Here is an 18,053-nt window from a genome sequence, read left to right as displayed (position 1 = left end):
ACATAGAAGGGGGCTGTCTTGCTCTGTGGAGCTATCTAATCACCTGGAGTAGGCCTAAGAGAAGGTTCTTGTGCTGTGCCCCTCCAGGTGGTGGGCCTGGACGCTGATCAAAGGGCTCTCCCCCGAGGAGATGCTGAAGGTGCGGGCCAAGGTGGCCACGCTGGAGTGCCTGAAGGGCCAGAGAGCCGACCTGGGCCTGCAGAGAGCCTGGGAGGGCAACTACCTGGTGAGTCTGGGGGTGATCAAAAAACAGGTGTTCTGTCTCAAGGGTCCATCTCCAAGCAACCTAGAGTTGGATACAACACAGATGAGGACATTCTCAGTTTTGTTTTGCTTTTTGTTTCTCTCTCTCACACACATGCACACACACACACACACACACACACACACACACACACACACACACACACACACACAAATATATTTATATACATTATACATTCACATGCACAGACCGCTAAATGATTCATTAGTATTAGCCAGCTAATTGAAATATAAGGTTTCAGGTATTACCTGCATTTTTGGCGATTTTGTTCCTTGTTCATTTATGAGGCTGAAATGTCATACACACATATGTCATACACACCACAAATGCAAAATGTCGGTCATGTCTGCAGAGGCGGGATAGTCCTGACACAGCCTCCTCCTTCACCCTGGTGTCCAGCGACCTTCAGCGCAAGGACAAGTTCATGAGGATTCTCTTCTCCTCCAACGTCCGCAAAGTAAGAATCTTTGCATGTTTGCATGTGGTTGCCATAGTCCTCGGTTAGTCAGTAGCCAATTCAGTTAAGCCCCATTATTAGGAATACGCAGTCATACCTGTATGGAGGAAGCTGTGAAGGAGTGTCTAATGACATGTGTGTTTCTCAGATCAACCACTTCAACAAGGCTGAGGATCGAGCTGTGTTCATTACTGACAGACACCTGTACAAGATGGATCCCCTCAAGCAGTACAAACCTATGAAGAGCATCCCTCTTTATAATGTAAGTATCTTACTACGAAGGGAGGAAACAGAAGTAAATATGAAATATAACCTATCCTTATGCCGCGTTGTACCTCACGGCTGGACTTTTTATCATTACATTTCTTTTTTTTTTTGCGATTAATTTAATGAGTATAGCCTGTTCCTCTCCACTAATGACCCTAGAGGCTCTAATAATGCTTTCATGGTAAGTGTTCTATTTCACTGAAGACTAATGCTGAGGGGGTGAAAAAAGCTTTTGAAATCACTTGTATATTTTGTATCTTCCGGTCTTAAAGATTTAATTTAAAAAAAAAAAAATAGGTCAGGTTTTTCAGGTAATTTCTACTGAGAACATCAACAACATTACTGGAAGCACAGTGTTCCACTGAAAGACCATTTCTATTAAGGCCAACAGAACTCCAATAGTGGCATGTGTCGTTAGAGCCCAGTTTACGTAACTCCTCACAGCTTGGCCAGTTATGCCCCGTCATGTTTTCAGCACTGCAGAAGACTGGGACCTCCACAACTGTGTGTGGGATTACGGTTTGGTAGCGGGGGGCTTATACCTGGAAAGGCGACCTTGAGGGAGGTTCCCCTCCCCGAGAGCTGGCTGGGCCATCAGTCACAGAGGAGGGGGACAGCCGCTTTCCATCCCTGTTACACTCTCGCAGGAGCAAGCACCGCCAGGGGTGACAACGGTGGCAGCAAAGCTATTTGTTCTGACTGGCCGGGCTGTCAAAAGGGGAGGGTGTGTGTGTGTGTGTGTGTGTGTGTGTGTGTGTGCGCCCACATGTGTGCAGTATGTATGTGATTATGTATGGGTTTTTACAAGTGTGAAGCATACTGTATGTAGATGGGAGCATAATTGAGTGTAGGAGACAATATATTCCCATCTGCAGTCTTCTTTAGATTGTGTGTGTCTGTTTTTTTTTTTTTTTGCATGTGTGTATGTAGATATTCTGTGTGTGTGTGTGTGTGTATGAGTGTGTGTGTGTGTGCGTGTGTGTGTATGTGTGTGCACGTGGACACTCAATAAGGTACTGTCTGTGTGTCCTCCACCTTTTCTGAATACAGCCTCCCCCACCCCTATGTCCTAGCCCTCTGTCCTCTGCAGTGCAGCTCCCCACTGAAACCCCACTGAGCTGGTTGACGGTACATTCTGTCAATACAGGGAGCCCGGCACACCACAGGGACACAGAGAGTGCTTGGCTCTCAACAAGGAAACAGACCACGAGGACCTCTAAAGCATCAGTATCAGGAGAGGGAGAGGCTGAGAGCAGCCACTGTGAAATGGGCCCAGTGAGTCACGCGCCGCGATCGATGGCTGAAGGTTGGTTGTAGGGGAAAAGCGTTTAGCGCTAGCTGATTAGCGCGGGCCCTGCTAAACCCTCCCCGGCCTACTGGATTCATTTGTCGATGCACCAGGGAGGGGAGGGGGGCGACAAAAGGCAGTGGGTCAGCACGCGAGAGCTGGCCTCAGCGTGTCCACTCTGCCAACACCCAGAGTTGATTTATCTGACGGCTAAGCCCTTTGCCATTATGGGATGATCACAGTGTGGTTAAACGGGGGCAGAGTTTTTAACCATGTCGTGGCTAAATGAAAACAGGCCGGGGCACCCTGCTGCTTAAGCCAGCGCTGTTGTGGTACTAAAATAAGTCGCGTTTAATCCTCGTACCAATCCCCCCTCGTCATCCTTCCTCCCCCACCGCCCCCAAATGTGCAGCCCCTGCCTGTCAGCAGCCTCTCCTCCCAGCTCCCCGTCCATTCTTGGCTCTGCCGTTGTCATGCCAACGTTCCCCCAGGAGACGGGGTTGCCATGGCGATGGCGCGGGGCGGCGCATCAGCTGATGTCTGCCGCTGCCGTCCGGGCATGTGCACAAGCCTCCGCCTGTAGGTTCCCCTCCGGTGATGCTTGTTTTGGTTTTTATTTTTCCTTTTTTTTCTCTCCGCCTCGTTCCACTTCTTTCTTTATCTACCTTCTTTAAATTCCTACATCCCTCTATCAGCCTCCCTCTGACTTTCTCTCCTTTTCTTCTTCTTCTCGACTCGTCTCTCTCTGTATTTTCATGTGTAAGAGCTTTGGAGGAGCTGAAGGTTTTAAACAGTAGAAGGAGCTGATGCTGTGTTCTCAGACGGAAGATTTAAATGCTGTTTCTTATATAATGGTTTAAGGCCCCAGTGAAGCGTGCCTGTGTAACAGAGGGCCGAATGATATGCGAGGGGGATTTTCATGGCTTTGGCTAATTACTGCCATCTTCCTCCTCAAACACCACAGAGCTCTTGTCTCATCCTTTGTTCTCATCTCCTTTTTCAGTATGTCTCTCTCCTTCTCTCTCTCTCTCTCCCTCTATTTCTGTCTCTTTCTGTCTCTCTCCCTGCATCTCGATTTGCTGCTCTCTCTCTCCTTCTCCCCCTCACTCTTTTCTTACTTTTTCCTGTCTCTTTATGTCTCCTGTTCTCTCCTCTGTCCTCCTATACCCCTCCATATTCATCACTCCTCCTCTCCCCCTTTCTTATATCTCTTTCCTTTCATTCCCCCCCAGTCTTTCTCACCTCTCTCTCCCCCCTCTGCCTATCTCTGCTCCACTCTGACCTTCCTCTCTGCCTCTCCAGTCTTCCCCCCAGTTTTCCTCACCTCTCTCTTTCCCTCTGCCTCTTTTCCTGTCTCTATTTATGTTTCTCTACCCCTCTCCTTTTCTCTCTCCCACTTCACCCTCTCTTCCACCTCTCCCCCCCCCCCCCCCCCCCCCCACTGCCCACTCCCCCTCTCTCTCCAGGGAGTTTTGGGTGCACAGAGGGAACCAGAAGAAGTTACATAATTGCCAACTCATTCCTGTCAAGAAAAGAGTGACTAACTCTGGGGGAGCCGGGGCGCCCGATCCCCATCACCATAGCAATGATGACAGGCGGCCCAGGACCAGAGGGATCTGGTCTCCGGCTGCCATGCCGTGCCCACTCGGTAGTCATTTGACGTTCGTACCGCCCCCGCTTTTATTGCACACTATTTCACCCTCCTTGGGGGCGGCCATGTCACTGGCGGCCAAGCTATTTTTCATTTAATTAAAAATAAAATGAGAACTCATTGACTGAAGAGGGGATGAAGACAATATACACCGTGGCGCAACAATATGCAGTAATTAAACATTTTAATGTCAGGGAAATATTGAGCCAACACAGCAAGGTATTGTGGGAAGGCTCTGTTCATGCCCCGCACCAAATGCAATGATCAACAACAAGTCCCATGCAGCTAGCAATTAAATGCTTCCTTTGCCTGAAGGCCCACGCCGTAGAAGCGTTTGCCGGGAAACCGTCTGGTGTCGCAAACAAGGCGCTAAACTAAATTTAGGGTGATAAGATAAATACCATTGACTCCCGCGGCTGCTCCTCTTTCATTTCTTAATCGATTATAAATAGTGATTTTTTTTTTCCTCCCTCGTATCCTTGTGTGCCGTTCGACTGGGGAATCCATGCGCTTGCATCCCCTCAAGGCTCTTTTCCACTGCCTGGGCTGTGTTCAATGAGGCCCATATAGAGAGAGAGAGCGAGAGAGGAGGAAGGAGGGAGATGGAGAGATATAGGGAGCGAGTGAAAGGGAGAGAAACAGTGGGAAGAACGAGATAGGGATCATTAACCTGCCTCTGTGTCAGGTCAGGCACTCTGAGTGTTGTTTACCTGTGTGGCTGTAAAGCTTTGTTTTTTTCACCACTGGAGCCACACTGGCACTTGACAATAGTGTGTGACCAAGGTCACGGATTTCCTATATCATATAACGCTGAATGACCCAAGATGAGCATACGGTGCACTGACAGTGCTGTGATGACTCAGAGTTGCGACACTTATTCATGTCCCCACTGACCCCCGTTTTGCTGTCCACAGGGTTCCTACCCTTTTGAACTCACGCTTCCTTAATCATCCTTAAATTGTTGAAAGGGATGGGAACCTATCTGATAGCTCCACAAATCCTCCTCCATTCCTTCTAAACAAGCCCTGAAAAAAACATTCTTGTAAACGACAGGATGGAAGGACTTGCAGGTCCTCTGGTTCATCGGGGCGAGAGAAAATAAACAGTCATTAGTAGAAAACAGAACAACACCAAACAGGAGCTGATGGAGCACATTGCTCCTACTCAACGCAGTGTGAAAACACCCACTCCTATCTCCTGGGGTTAAGATTATAGGCTCTTGTTCCGTTGCTAGGCATTTATAAGAGTGGTGGTGGTGGTGTGTTTTTTTTTTTTTTCTAAAAAGAGCGGGTCCGCTGGGGTTCAGAAAGTCTAATTAATGACTTTTCAGTGACTTTACAAAGAGAATGGAGGGAATTGTGCAGATTTATTTAGTTAGGTTTACTTGCTCTGGCTTGGCTCAGTGTAGGAGAGATAAAATACCTGTCCTTATGTAATGTTTATATTACATGGATGTTTTAACAGGATGTACTGCGTGTAGTAGCTGATATAGTGCAGGTTTGTGTTTGTTGTGTATTCAACCTCGTTCTCCCAGGGCTCGGATATTGATGTTTTCTGGAAGCTTCTCCTGGTTTAGACTAATGTGTCCTAAATAATGGCTGTGGCCTTTAGATGCGACAGCAAATCCAGCCTCTGGATTTACCTCCTCTCCTCATTCTCGCTCACTCTCTCTCTCTCTCCCTCTCTCTCTCTCTCCCTTTCTCCCTCTCTCCCTCTCTCCCTCCATTCCCAGGTGACAGGGGTGAGTGTGTCCCCGGGGAAGGACCAGCTGGTAGTCTTCCACACCAAGGACGGCCGTGATTTGGTGGTGTGCCTGCAGGGCATGACGCCAGCGGGGGAGAGCCGCATCGGCGAGCTGGTGGGCACCATGTCCAGTCACTTCAAAAGGTAAATACACACACACACACACACACACACACACACACACACACACACACACACACACTGACACTATCGCACACCCACACACGGAGCGCACACATACACAGACTTTTCAAGTGTGTCCATTTCATACCTGTTTGAAACGCAGACAATTTGAATTATATATAAACACACACACACACTCTTCAGACGGTACACAGGCACACATGTGCACACACTTCAAACCACATTCACTTCAAAAGGTGTCCTGGACACTTCCGCTACCAGCTGAGTCACACAGTGAGCTGTGGGTTCTGACTGAGTACAAGAGGGTCAAACCACATCACATTCAAACCACATTCACAGCCACCTAAGTCACTCAGACAGAAAACTATACACAACAAAAAAATACAAAGACACCCCCAACACACATACGCACACACACAGTCACACTCGCACACACACAAAGTCACAAACGCACACACACAGTCACACACAGTCACACTCGCACATACACACATCCGAGAACAAGTGAACACCCACTGCATGAGCTGAGCAGTGGCCTTGTGGGAACGCAGCCTCTGTGTCTAAACTCCTTTCCTCCGGCGCCGCTCCTTCTCTTGGGAGCGAACAAGGACACACCGAGACCTCAACTCCTCCCCATCCCTCCTCTCCTCCTACCTCCCCATCCCTCCACTCTTCCTCCCTCCCCACATCGTTTCTTCCTAGACTCCGTATGATCCAACACACTCAGACTTTTCAGAAACTTTTTTAAAAGGAGAAAAAGCAACTTTTCCTCTTTTTTTCCCTCCCTCTTCAATTTTTCTACGAAAAAAGGTTTTGCACTTTTTTGTATTTTATCCAAACTGTGGTTCTACCCCTCTATCACTCTGATTTCTATGTCGAGTCCTTCTCCAGCCTCCAGGCAGGGGAGCACTAGGCTCTCTGATGTATGGGGCCTGCAGCTGACTGTGCTTCTAGGGCACAGCTACTAGCTAATGTCAGAATCAGTCATCACTTGTGTTCTAATGAGGATGTTATGTGCAGTGGGATTTCTGTCTCCTTCTCGCTCTGCCTCTTTCTGGGTCAGTTTCATTCACTTTTGCACACACACTCACACACACACACACATACACACACACACACACACACACACACACACACACACACACACAGACATTTAATTTACACTCATACTCTTAGCCTGAGCCTCTCCTCCTATGCAAGGAAATGGTGGGAGATTAGAGAGGTTATATCAGGATACGTGAAATCAGGATGTGTGTGTGTACACGCGCGTGTGTTTGCATGTGTTTAGATGTAAGTATGTGTGTGCTTGCAGTGGGATGAGGAGTTCAGCAATCAAACTGAGGACATCACAGCAGTCTTGAACTCTTTAACTCTCTTGGCCATCCCTACAAACAGACATTGCCATTCACTGTGTGTGTGTGTGTGTGTGTGTGTGTGTGTGTGTGTGTGTGTGTGTGTGTGTGTGTGTGTGTGTGTGTGTGTGTGTGTGTGTGTGTGTGTGTGTGTGTAAAACCGTGCTCTTTGCAAGCCCCCTTTACCTAGACAGATCTCCTGCCTAACACACGTGTCTCCCTGTCCTTTCTGCCATCCCAGAAGAAATATGCTGAACGCTGCACATCCATCCCATAAACCCCCTCTCTTCTCCAACACCGTATAAGCCTTAACGCTGCACATCCATCCCATAAACCCCCTCACTTCTCCAACACCGTATAAGGACATCCTTAACACAACTTTACCACGGACCTCCAGAGAACCTCCACATTACAGAATCTCTCATATGTGCTGGCTAAACCAACTTAATCCTTGCACTGATACTAAAGCGCTCAGTCAAGGTTATTGAGGGGGGGGTGGGGGGATCTTGATCGTGAATTGATTCCTCACATCCACTGACAGTCTCCAGTGATGCGTGGAGAAGACCGGGGCCCAGTCAGGAGCAGAGAGTGCGGAACAGAGCTTCTGGAGATGCCCTTGTCCAAACAAGCACTGAGCCTGGCCCCTCATGCTCGCTTTGTAACGGTAGTAAAGTCAGCACCTTTCAGACTAATGACCTGCGATGTATAAGGTTCTCTTTCACTTGCTCTCTCTCTCTCTCTCTCTCTCTCTCTCTCTCTCTCTCTCTCTAGCACTCCATCTATCAAAGTGATGCATGAGGGAAGCAAGGGGCCATGCTTGCCACTGTTGTGTACTGTAGCTAAGTGTGTGTGTGTGTGTGTGTGTGTGTGTGTGTGTGTGTGTGTGTGTGCGCCCATTAGTGTCCTCCTAGTGGATGTATAGTTAACCTTTATCTCTCCTTTACCTGCAGTCAAGGCTACAGCTGCCCTCTCTCCCAGAAACCTGTAAGCCTCGCTGGACGCATGCGTCTGTAGCACAGCGCTGCTGCAGCAACAGCAGACTCATCATAAGCAAGGCTAGCTTACAGGCTACTCAGCTGATCTGAGGTCAGACATAATCAGTTCTGCACTGAGAGAGCTGGGGAACACAGGTTTTAGCCATCGGGTTGTGTTCATGTGGGTGCACTGCTAGAGCTAAATTCATGGATTTTAGTTCCCATAGTTACCTACTGATAAGAAAGGTATTTATAAGGAAATATCACTGTGTACTTCTAAGGTTCTTGAGGAAAAGTGGTCCTCTTCAGATTGGACTGATTCTTACTTAGAGCCCTTTGTACAAGAACCTATTGATGGCATAATTGATTCTTTGTACCTTCAAAGGGGGTTTTCACACAATTGACAGTGACTGTAACCTTGACATTTACATTGGCTCAGTGCCCCAGCATTGCCTATGAAAGTGCCAGTGAAAGCTGAAACAATATATTTTTAGAGTACAGAAACAGAAGGGTACTTATAGTTTATGCATGGCTCTACTTTGAAATGTTTTAGGGGGGTTGACAAAAAAAATTGCTAACGCTGTCACTTTTTCGCAGCTACTGTGAATAGATTAACACACACCCAAAAAAAAATCTCAATGCTAAATCTGTCTGAGAGGCTAACTCAAAGCCATATGTGAATAAGAACACAACAATCTTATCTACATTGATGCAGAACAGTTCTCACTAAACACCCAGATAACCCCTCCAGTTTTGCACAGCAAGCATGAATCGTGCCCGTGTGTTTGCGAGTGTGTGTGTGTGTGTGTGTGAGAATGTGTGTGCATATCTGAGGTGTAAGTGTGTGTGTGTGGTGCAGTGCACAAGTGTGTATATGTGTGCTTCCTTTCATCTCGCCTCTTTGCTCTCTCTCTCTCTTTCCCTCTCTCTCTCTCTCTCAGTCTATTCCTGTTTCCCCTTTTCTCTCTCTCTTCCCCTCCCTATCCCCCATCACATTCTCTTTCTCCCCCCCTCTTTCTGTCTATTCCTGTCCCCCCTTTTCTCTCTATCCCCCCTCCCGTTCTCTCTCTCTCTCTCCCTCTCTCTCTCTCTCTCTCTCTCTCTCTCTCTCTCTCCCCTGGTTCCTCCAGCTCTGGAGATGAAATATTTAAGGCCGCTCTGCTGTTGATTCTGGCAGACTCTATATTTAGCCCCGGCGCTCCCGCATTGACATGCACACCACGCAGCACTCACCCGCTCCCTCACTCACTCCGCTCCTTCCCTCGCTCCCTCGCTGCTGCTGCGGTGGCTGTTGCGCCTCTGTCACTCCCTCACACAGGAGCGGGGCTCACCGCAGCCTCACCTCCAGCCCACACTCTCAGACACACACACACACACACACACACACACACACACACACTAGGGGGGGGAGACTAGCAGATTCAAGAACACATCTGGGCCTTGTCTGGCACACATCCGTCTTTCCTACCAAAACAAAAAAAATACCATTGTGTGGGTTTTTTTTTTTTTTTCTCTCTGACCCAGGAGCAGCTGTTCTGACATTTGCTGAAAAAAATTCTAAGGGAGTAGAGAAAGTTGTTTATTTCCCTGAAGTGTACCTTTCATGTTGTTGTGTTTGTCCCAGTTATACAGAGGGTGACATGTCAGTCAAGCGTGTGTTTCTGGTGCAGTAAGGTCTTGCAGTGCTGTCACATGGCATATTAGAGTAGGCTATAGCACACTGGTAATCACACGTTATGGACCCTTTTGGAGGATTTCTCTGATTTAAACAGTGTGTCATCAACAGAGGAAGGGATGTATGAAAGATAACATTTATTTGATTTTATTTGCTGTAATCTGTGAATAGCCGTATGCATAGCCGTACCTATTTAACATTCTCTGACGCGTGTCTACCCCAAAAGCAGAATCAGTGAAGTCACACAGTCACCCATCTGTAGTTAGTCTTTCACATGTGCTCTCTCTCTCTCTCTCTCTCTCTCTCTCTCTCTCTCTCTCTCTCTCTCTCTCATCAGATCCTTCTCAGTAATTCAGTCTGTGTCAGGCCCCTGCAAAGGCCCCTCTCTAAGTGTTTCCATTTGAACCACTAACTAAAGGGCCACGGATATCCATAGGGGGGACGCTTGATCTAAGTTCAATACTCCCGCAGAGGACTCATACATGATCCACATTATTGATCTGCTGATCACTTGTGGTGGTGATTGCAGCGGGTCAAGGCAAATAACCTCCTCACACACACACACACTCAGGGAGAGTGACGGGGTACCCATCCATGAGAAAGTGAACCCTCATCGGAACACAAAGGCCCATTTGCAGTCACCATTCTGGGCAAGCCCCTGCTAGCGGATGACTCAGAGATGAGGCAAACACTTGGTTCCCTTCCAAAGCCGCCGTTAAATAATAATAAAGAAGAAGAAGAAGAAAAAAAGAACAGGAACTTTCCTGTTCCCCCGTCCTCACAACAGGAACTTCTTCAGTGAAGTGCCAGACGCCTTTTGTACCCCCCTGATCCCCCTTTTCTTTTCTGCTGTTTCTGCTCTCCTGCTTGTGTAAATTGCCCCCATCTCTCTCTCTCTCTCTCTCTCTCTCTCTCTCTCTCTCTCTCTTTCTCTTTTATTCTGTAAAAGTCTCCTCTGGTGGCAGCTCTCCCCCCTTGTGTGTCTCTCCTAATGAAAGGCCTGTGTCTGTGCTGATTGAGGAAGCTGTGCTGTGCTGCGGGGGGAGAGAGAATGGCTGTGAATAGCCATAGCCAGCCATGGTCACCTCCATCCTTCGCTTTTCAGTGTCGGGAGTGATGAAAGGTTTGTTCTTCTCCCCGAAACGAAGCCAGCAGTACCATGGACCCATTCACCCAGAAAGAGAGAGAGAGAGTGAGAGAGAGATAGAGAGAGAGAAAGCCAGAGGGAGAAAGAGAGAGAAAGACAAGTGTGTGTGTGTGGGGGGGGGGGGTCGTGTCCACTGAGTCCCAACATGCGTTTGGGACGCCGGGAGGTGGATGAAGGTCTCACCTCTCCGCTCCCACTGGGGTCATGTGTGAGGAGTTAATTGGCTCGTTAGCCAGCGTTCCGTTTGAGTCAGCTCATGGCCTGTGTTTGATGGGGGCTCTTGTAATGGCACCATAGTTGTTGTGGAGGTGGCGGGGGCATGATGGCTGTAAACAGCACCAAGAGTTTTTGTGGTAATTAGGCCCTCTTTTGATCATCAACTCTCTGCCTCTCCATTTCTCTCTTTTTATTTCTCTCTCTCTCTCTCTCTCTGTTGATCTCTATTTCTGACTCAGCTCCATCACGTGCCAGGCTCTGTATTGATCTCAGCTTGGCCTCTTATCACTTGCCATACCTCTCTCTCTCTCTCTCTCTCTCTCTGAGCCTCCTCTGCCCAGAGTTTAAACTGGGCCAGGCTCCAATCTGTGCCATTGGAAACACTGTTAATGGACCACACTGGAGATACCAGGAAACTGGACTGGCAGGGAGGGGGGCAGGGACCCAATCAGAGAGGGAGAGAACAACACTGTCAGAAATGATGACTGAGTGAGTGAAAGTGGGGTGATGGTTCGAAGAAAGAAATAAAGTATATGTGTGTGTGTGTGTGTGTGTGTGTGTGTGTGTGTGTGTGTGTGTGTGTGTGTGTGTGTGTGTGTGTGTGTGTGTGTGTGTGTGTGTGTGTGTGTGTGTGTGTGTGTGTGTGTGTGTGTGTGTGTGTGTGTGTGTGTAAGAGAGAGAGACATGGGGAGATGGAAGTAAATAGAGTTAAGCAGTTAGTACTGAAAGTACTGTTCTGGGTGGAAGCGTGACAGTGGAAGATGGTTTGTGCCTGAGAGAAGGGAGCGAGTGAGAGAGGGAGCGGGTGAGAGAGGGAGTGGGTGAGAGAGGGAGGTCTGGAAGAGGGAGGTGTGGGGGCAGGAGGCAGGAGGCAGACAGAGACACCATGTGACTGAATGTGTTACCTCAAGAGTAGGTGAGAAGATAAGGTGCTGGAGGAAAATAAATAGAAAGCAAAGTCTAGAAAGAGAGTTGAGGTTTGTGATATTGTGTGTGTGCGTGTGTGTGCGCATGTATGTGTGCATGTGTGTGTTTGTATGTATGTGTAAGCATGTGTGTGTGTGTACATTCACACCTATGTGAGTGAAAACAGAACGCACGAGGGATATGGGAGAGTGACAGAGAGAAGACTGTGTTTGGATGGTGTTGCTTATAGTGTTAATAGGGATTTGTATGTGTATGTGAATTAATGTCTCGGTATGTGCCTCCATCTTTCATACAGCCCTTAACACAGACTCAGCAAACACTGTGCAATGTACTTATTGGGTAGGTGTGCCGTTAGAGCAGGTCTGCGTTTATGTGGCTTAGAAATATTTCCTTTGTTTCTGTGTGCATGTTCTACAAACACACACACACACACACACACACACACACACACACACACACACACACACAAACACACAAACACACATACACACACACACTGTATCAGACCAGAAGCTGAGGTGATGGAGGCTTTGGTGTGTGTGTGTGCACTGACCTGTGAAAGAGAAAGGGGGTGGCAGAGACCTGGTCCCCTCCCCCCTCGCCTCTACTCCCGTCCCTCCATATATCATCGTTTATCATCATTTATTCACACGCAAAACTGTAATGCAGAGAATGAAATATTCATATATTCAGCAGACATATTTCTGAACATATTCTCCAATGTTCCAAATAGGTGCACTATTTAATGCTAGTGGAATTTTGTTTCCCTTTGAAAAATCCATCCACGTCTCAGTTACAAGCCGATAATTTGATGATTGTGATGAAGAGTGGATAGAGAGCGTTTACACTGAGGGGATCGGCGTAAAGGGTGAGTGGGTTTTACTCTAAGCCACTGACAAGGAATCTAGGGTTTAGCTAATCAGTCATTTAATATGGCATTCAAACACAGGTGAGAGGTCTCTGAAGGGAGTCAATTAGGGACTAAGTACACACACACACACACACACACACACAAATGCAGTCAAACACACACTCACACACAAACACATAAACACTCATATGCACCACCCTTTTTATCACGCTATTATTGTGTCAATTGGAAGAAAAAAAACCTGAGTCATTTCGTTTTTTATCCTCATTAATAGAAAACCCTAATTAACTTTAATGAGTTAATCATCTGTAACCAATGGAATAGAACACCATTAATGTGGTTATTTTTAAACATTTGGGCTCATTTATACGCCCTCCTCAGAGCTCAGCCTCGGTCCAGTCTGCAGGTCCAAGTGGGAGACAGATGGAGGGCTGAAACCGGATGAATATCGTAATGTAATCATCTCCGCTGTAGTCTGTGCTTGTTAATGCAATCAGCCGAAGTGTGTGAGCGCCGTCTCGGAGAGATGGGGCGTGCTGGAGAGGGCAGGGACACCCGATGCTGTTTATTGACATGCGCCACTGCCTGCGCCACTGCCTGTGCAAGTCTGCGGAAGCATGATAATGCAGAAAGCCCGGAGATGAGTGCCGGCCGGCCATGCGGCACTCCGATGAACCGATCCGGTAACGTGATAGCGCATCGGTCTCGTCATTTAGGAGAAAGCACGGCCTGCCTGAGACAGCATCTGGCGCATTAGACGCTAGCGGCTAGCGCTGGTGCCGCTCCCCACCGCCAATGCTGCTGCTGCTACTGCCAATGCCCCTGATGTCTTTGTCGTCTACGGCAAGGTCACAGTTTATGCTGAATCGAAATTTCAGACTCATGCTCCCCCACTCCCTCCTCTCATCTCCTCTCACCCCTCCATCTATTTTTCACCTCGCTCCCTCCCTCCCTTCCCTTCCTCTCTCACCTCTCTCCTTCTCCACCTCCTCCCACTCACACATCCGTCTTTCCCTTCCCCACTCCCCACCATCCAGCCCCCTCCCCCTCTCGCCGCCTTCCTTCCTGTATCTCAGCCTCTCCCCCTCCTCCTGCCCACCTCTCAACACGCCTCTTTCCCCAAGAGCTGCAGATGCAGTTCCCATAGCAACCAGTCCAATCCATGTTTGATATTTAGTGCATTAGCAGGCCTTCTGGCAGTGAATGTTGATGACTCGTCCACTGTCACTGAGAGAGAGGGAGAGAGGGATGGAGAAGGATGGAGAAGGAGGGGAAAATGGCTTGTGTTTTGCCTCAAGCTTCTCATCAGTCTCTTAGCATAAGTGTGTGCTTGTTCCTGTGCTGATTTCATGTGATTGAGTGGAGGTGCTCTCACTGCCGTAAATCTAGATGAGGGTTTCCACCACTCTCTCTCTCTCTCTCTCTCTCTCTCTCTCTCTCTCTCTATCTCTCTCTGTGTCAAATTTCAATTTTTTTCAAATTAGAGTTGCTTGCTTTATTAGCATGACTTTTGAGGCAGTGTTGCCAAAGCTACCCCAGAGTAATATAGTGAGAATATTAAAGAAAATTGTAAATATAGCAATGTGTATATAAACAGTAAATTAATCTAAAAATGTAACTCTCTCTCTCTATCTCCCTCTCTATCTCTCACTCTGTGTGTGTTTGTCTCTATCTCTCCCTGTGTTAATGCTAAAACCCTGTACTGATTGCAAAAGCCCTATCCACCCGTGCGTCTAATGCAGCGGTCTTTACCTGGAGCCTCGACCGCATGGCACGGACACCCTCTTCACCGCCCGGGAACAAACGTGTTCATTAATGCAATCTCGGGCCTTACATAACCACCCCAGTCCCCCGTGAACACAAACACACACACGTGAGCTAACGTGCAAACATGCACTCATGCACACCTACCCGCCAACGCCTCACACAAACACGCACGCGTAAACACACACGCACGCAAACAGGTGAAAGCACTGACATATGCTAACACACACACACACATACACACAGGTGCATATGCAGTTCATGATGTGTTGTTGAAAAGCATTGTGTGTGTCATGAGTTGGGTATGTCTGCACCGATGGCCAGATTGAGAGCGATGGATAGAGAGAGGAGAGAGAGAAAGTGAGATGTGAGGGGTGCGTAGCTTGGCTCTTCCTGGGTGTGTGTGGGTGTGTGTGTGTGTGTGTGTGTGTGAACGCACTCGTGCGCAAAGTGGATCTGACCTACTTTTCAGCACTAGCCCTGCATTGCTGTTTCTCTGCGTCTTTCTCTCTCTCACCCCCTCTCTCTCTCTCTTTCTGACTTACTCTTTCTCTCTCTCTCACACACACACTCTCTCTCTCTCACCCCCCCTCTCTCTCTCTCTGACTGAATCTTTCTCTCTCTCTCACACACACACACACACTCTCTCACCCCCCCCCCCCCGCTCTCTCTCACTGGCTCTCCTGCTTTCATTGTTTGCCAGTGCATCCACTGTGCAGAACGAGGAGGTCACACAGGCATTGCTCTTATACAGCACTCCAATCAGCTCTCTCTCTTTCTCTCTCTCATTCTCTCTCTCATTTGTTCCTCTCATTCTCTTGTTGCATCTCGCATCCCCAATTCTCACCTTCTCCCACGTCCTTATCTCTCTCCTATATACTGTATATATATGATACTCACCACAATAATCCTGCCTCCTCCCCTATATCAGTGCCAGCATGCAGGCTCCATGTTCCTAAACCCATTCATCACTCTGCAGTTTCACAGCGGTTCTTATCACAGGTACACACAGCTCTGTAGACTGCACTGCGCACACACACACACACACACACACACACAGCAGGCGCTCACCCTCAGACACATACTTAAACACACACACCTTATCTTCTTAAGTCTGTCTTGTTCTGTCTCATCCCCACCCCACCCCCCATCCTCTTCCTCTTCCTCTTCCTCTCCCTCTCTCTCTCTGTCTCATATTACAAATGCACACACCCACACAAATGCACACATACATTCACACAGCACTGTGTATGTTCTCCACACGAGCACATGCGCACACAAACAGATAACCCCACATTCTTTGAGGCGTGTTGATTCACCGACTCACGTCCCTGTTGGCCCCGTGCAACCCTGGCATTGCCTACACCCACACATCCACTCCAGCAGCAGTCATACCTTATTGATGTCATGTGCGTAAGGCACAACACAAGCCCCCGCCTCCCAGTCGGATGTCACTTCCTGTTTGTCAGCTCAATAAGTATACTGCCCATGTACTGGTTCTGCTACTCCCCACCCCTCCCCCCAAGGAAACTAACTATCTCTCTCTCACACTCACACACACACACACACACACACACACACACACACACACACACACACACACACTCACACAGCATACAGTACATACACTTTTGCAGTAACCTAGCCATCAGTAAGGTTTATTATCCTCAAATCCAGAAAGCTGTATTACACAAATTGATCAATACATATACATGCAGAATCACACACACACACATACATTAAGGCTTCATGATTAACAGGGAGTTTTTTCTTGCCCCTGTCACCATTGTGCTTGCTCTAAGGGGGTTCAGGCACTGGGCTCTGTAAAGCGCCTTGAGACAATTTTATTGTTTTGGTGCTATATAAATAAAATTGAATTGAATTATACACTTTCATTACCATTTCAGCTTATATATATACACCAACATTTATGTATATATATCTACTGCACACATTTTAACACACATATAGTACTACACACACATATTGACTACCCTTTAAACCTACGGATGCTTACGCACACGCCATGATCCCCTGCGAATACTCCATCGTCGTCATCACTTCTCCCTTTACTGCTCTCATTTAATTTGAACCTCTCCATCCACCTCTTTCCTTCCCACTCCCTCACTCCTGGCCAGCCTATTTGCTCCACTTATTGTCTCACATTCATCAGCTGTCAGTCAATACCAAACCTGTTCGTCGTCAACCAACTGTGATCATCGGACCGCTGGGCTTTGATGAGTCAGGCCTGAATGGGAGGCCCATTGATGTATTGATTGTATTGAGGGATTAGCTAACAAATGAAGTAATAATGTAGTCACTCTAGCACTCCGCTCGCCTCCCCTCCTCATGGCTCTGTGAGTTTGTATTAGAAGTATTGACTGCTTTTAACTAAGATGTGTCAGGGCCATCTTTGTTGGATGGGCGAGAAGTTCACCTGGAAGGAGAGACAGAGAGAGATTGAGACAGAGAGAGAGAGATAGAGAGAGCACTGTCCATCCACAGAATCTTCATTTTTCCTTTTCTCTCTGGCTCATTTGCTCCGGGCAAATAGTTACTTACCCCCCTTGCTTCAGCAGATTAGCCCTTAATAGATACACTCTCTGAGCAGTCTACTGTCTGAAGGCTACAGTCTATTGGTCACTCTCATTGACATCCTCTCCTCCCCAGAGGTGGTTGGCACTTTAGTTCTCTCCGGGGAGATGGAGCAGCCCTCCCTCACCCCCTCTGAAAGGATCACAGGAGGAGTGTGTTCCTTTCTTCATTTTGTTAAGAGGAGCATCTGTTACATTGTTTGGGAGCTAAAGGGCAGATTGTCTGTGGTGCGACGCTTAATTGCGTCCCCACCTCCCCAACCCCACCTTCCTTGGTTTTCTTTTTCCTTTTTTGTTTTGCGTGCGTCTGAGGAACTTCCTCTAATGCGGAACTTTCCGGTCTGTGCGCTCATCCGTCCAGCCTTACCTGGCTGCAGGCTCAGTGTGTGTTGGGTCTGGTCGATGTGCATGATTGATCCATGGGTTTGTCCGCGGCGCTCTCTGACTCATTCCTCTCCCCAGAGGAACTGTGATGCAGGCACTGATGAGGGCATTGTACTGTATATAAAAAAACACTTCCTGTCTTCACATTCACAGCTCTCTCTCTCTCTCTCTCTCTCTCTCTTTCTTTCTCTCTCTCTCTCTCTCTCTCTCTCTCTCTCTATGTAACAATCTAAGCCTGCTGTTCTACTGTCTGTCTTTCTGTGTCACACTCTTTTTATGCTTCCTCTTCAACTACTGATACTTCTTTCTCTCTCTGCCCTTTATGTCTACCTCT

General features: G+C 47.9%; 1 protein-coding gene across 1 annotated transcript in view; it reads left to right on the top strand.

The window, feature by feature from the left end:
• Positions 1-18,053, top strand: part of myo1d (myosin 1D) — a 79,966-nt gene that overhangs the window by 53,069 nt on the left and 8,844 nt on the right. Inside the window, exons 18-21 of the mRNA XM_031561353.2 lie at positions 88-226; positions 618-722; positions 871-984; positions 5,661-5,815. Coding sequence (XP_031417213.1) covers positions 88-226; positions 618-722; positions 871-984; positions 5,661-5,815 — 513 coding nt within the window. The remainder of the gene's footprint in view (positions 1-87; positions 227-617; positions 723-870; positions 985-5,660; positions 5,816-18,053) is intronic.

The sequence above is a fragment of the Clupea harengus genome, chromosome 23, assembly GCF_900700415.2.
Source record: "Clupea harengus chromosome 23, Ch_v2.0.2, whole genome shotgun sequence".
Classification (NCBI taxonomy): domain Eukaryota; kingdom Metazoa; phylum Chordata; class Actinopteri; order Clupeiformes; family Clupeidae; genus Clupea; species Clupea harengus.
Note: the sequence above shows the minus strand (reverse complement) of the source record. Positions and strands in the feature narration are given on the sequence as shown.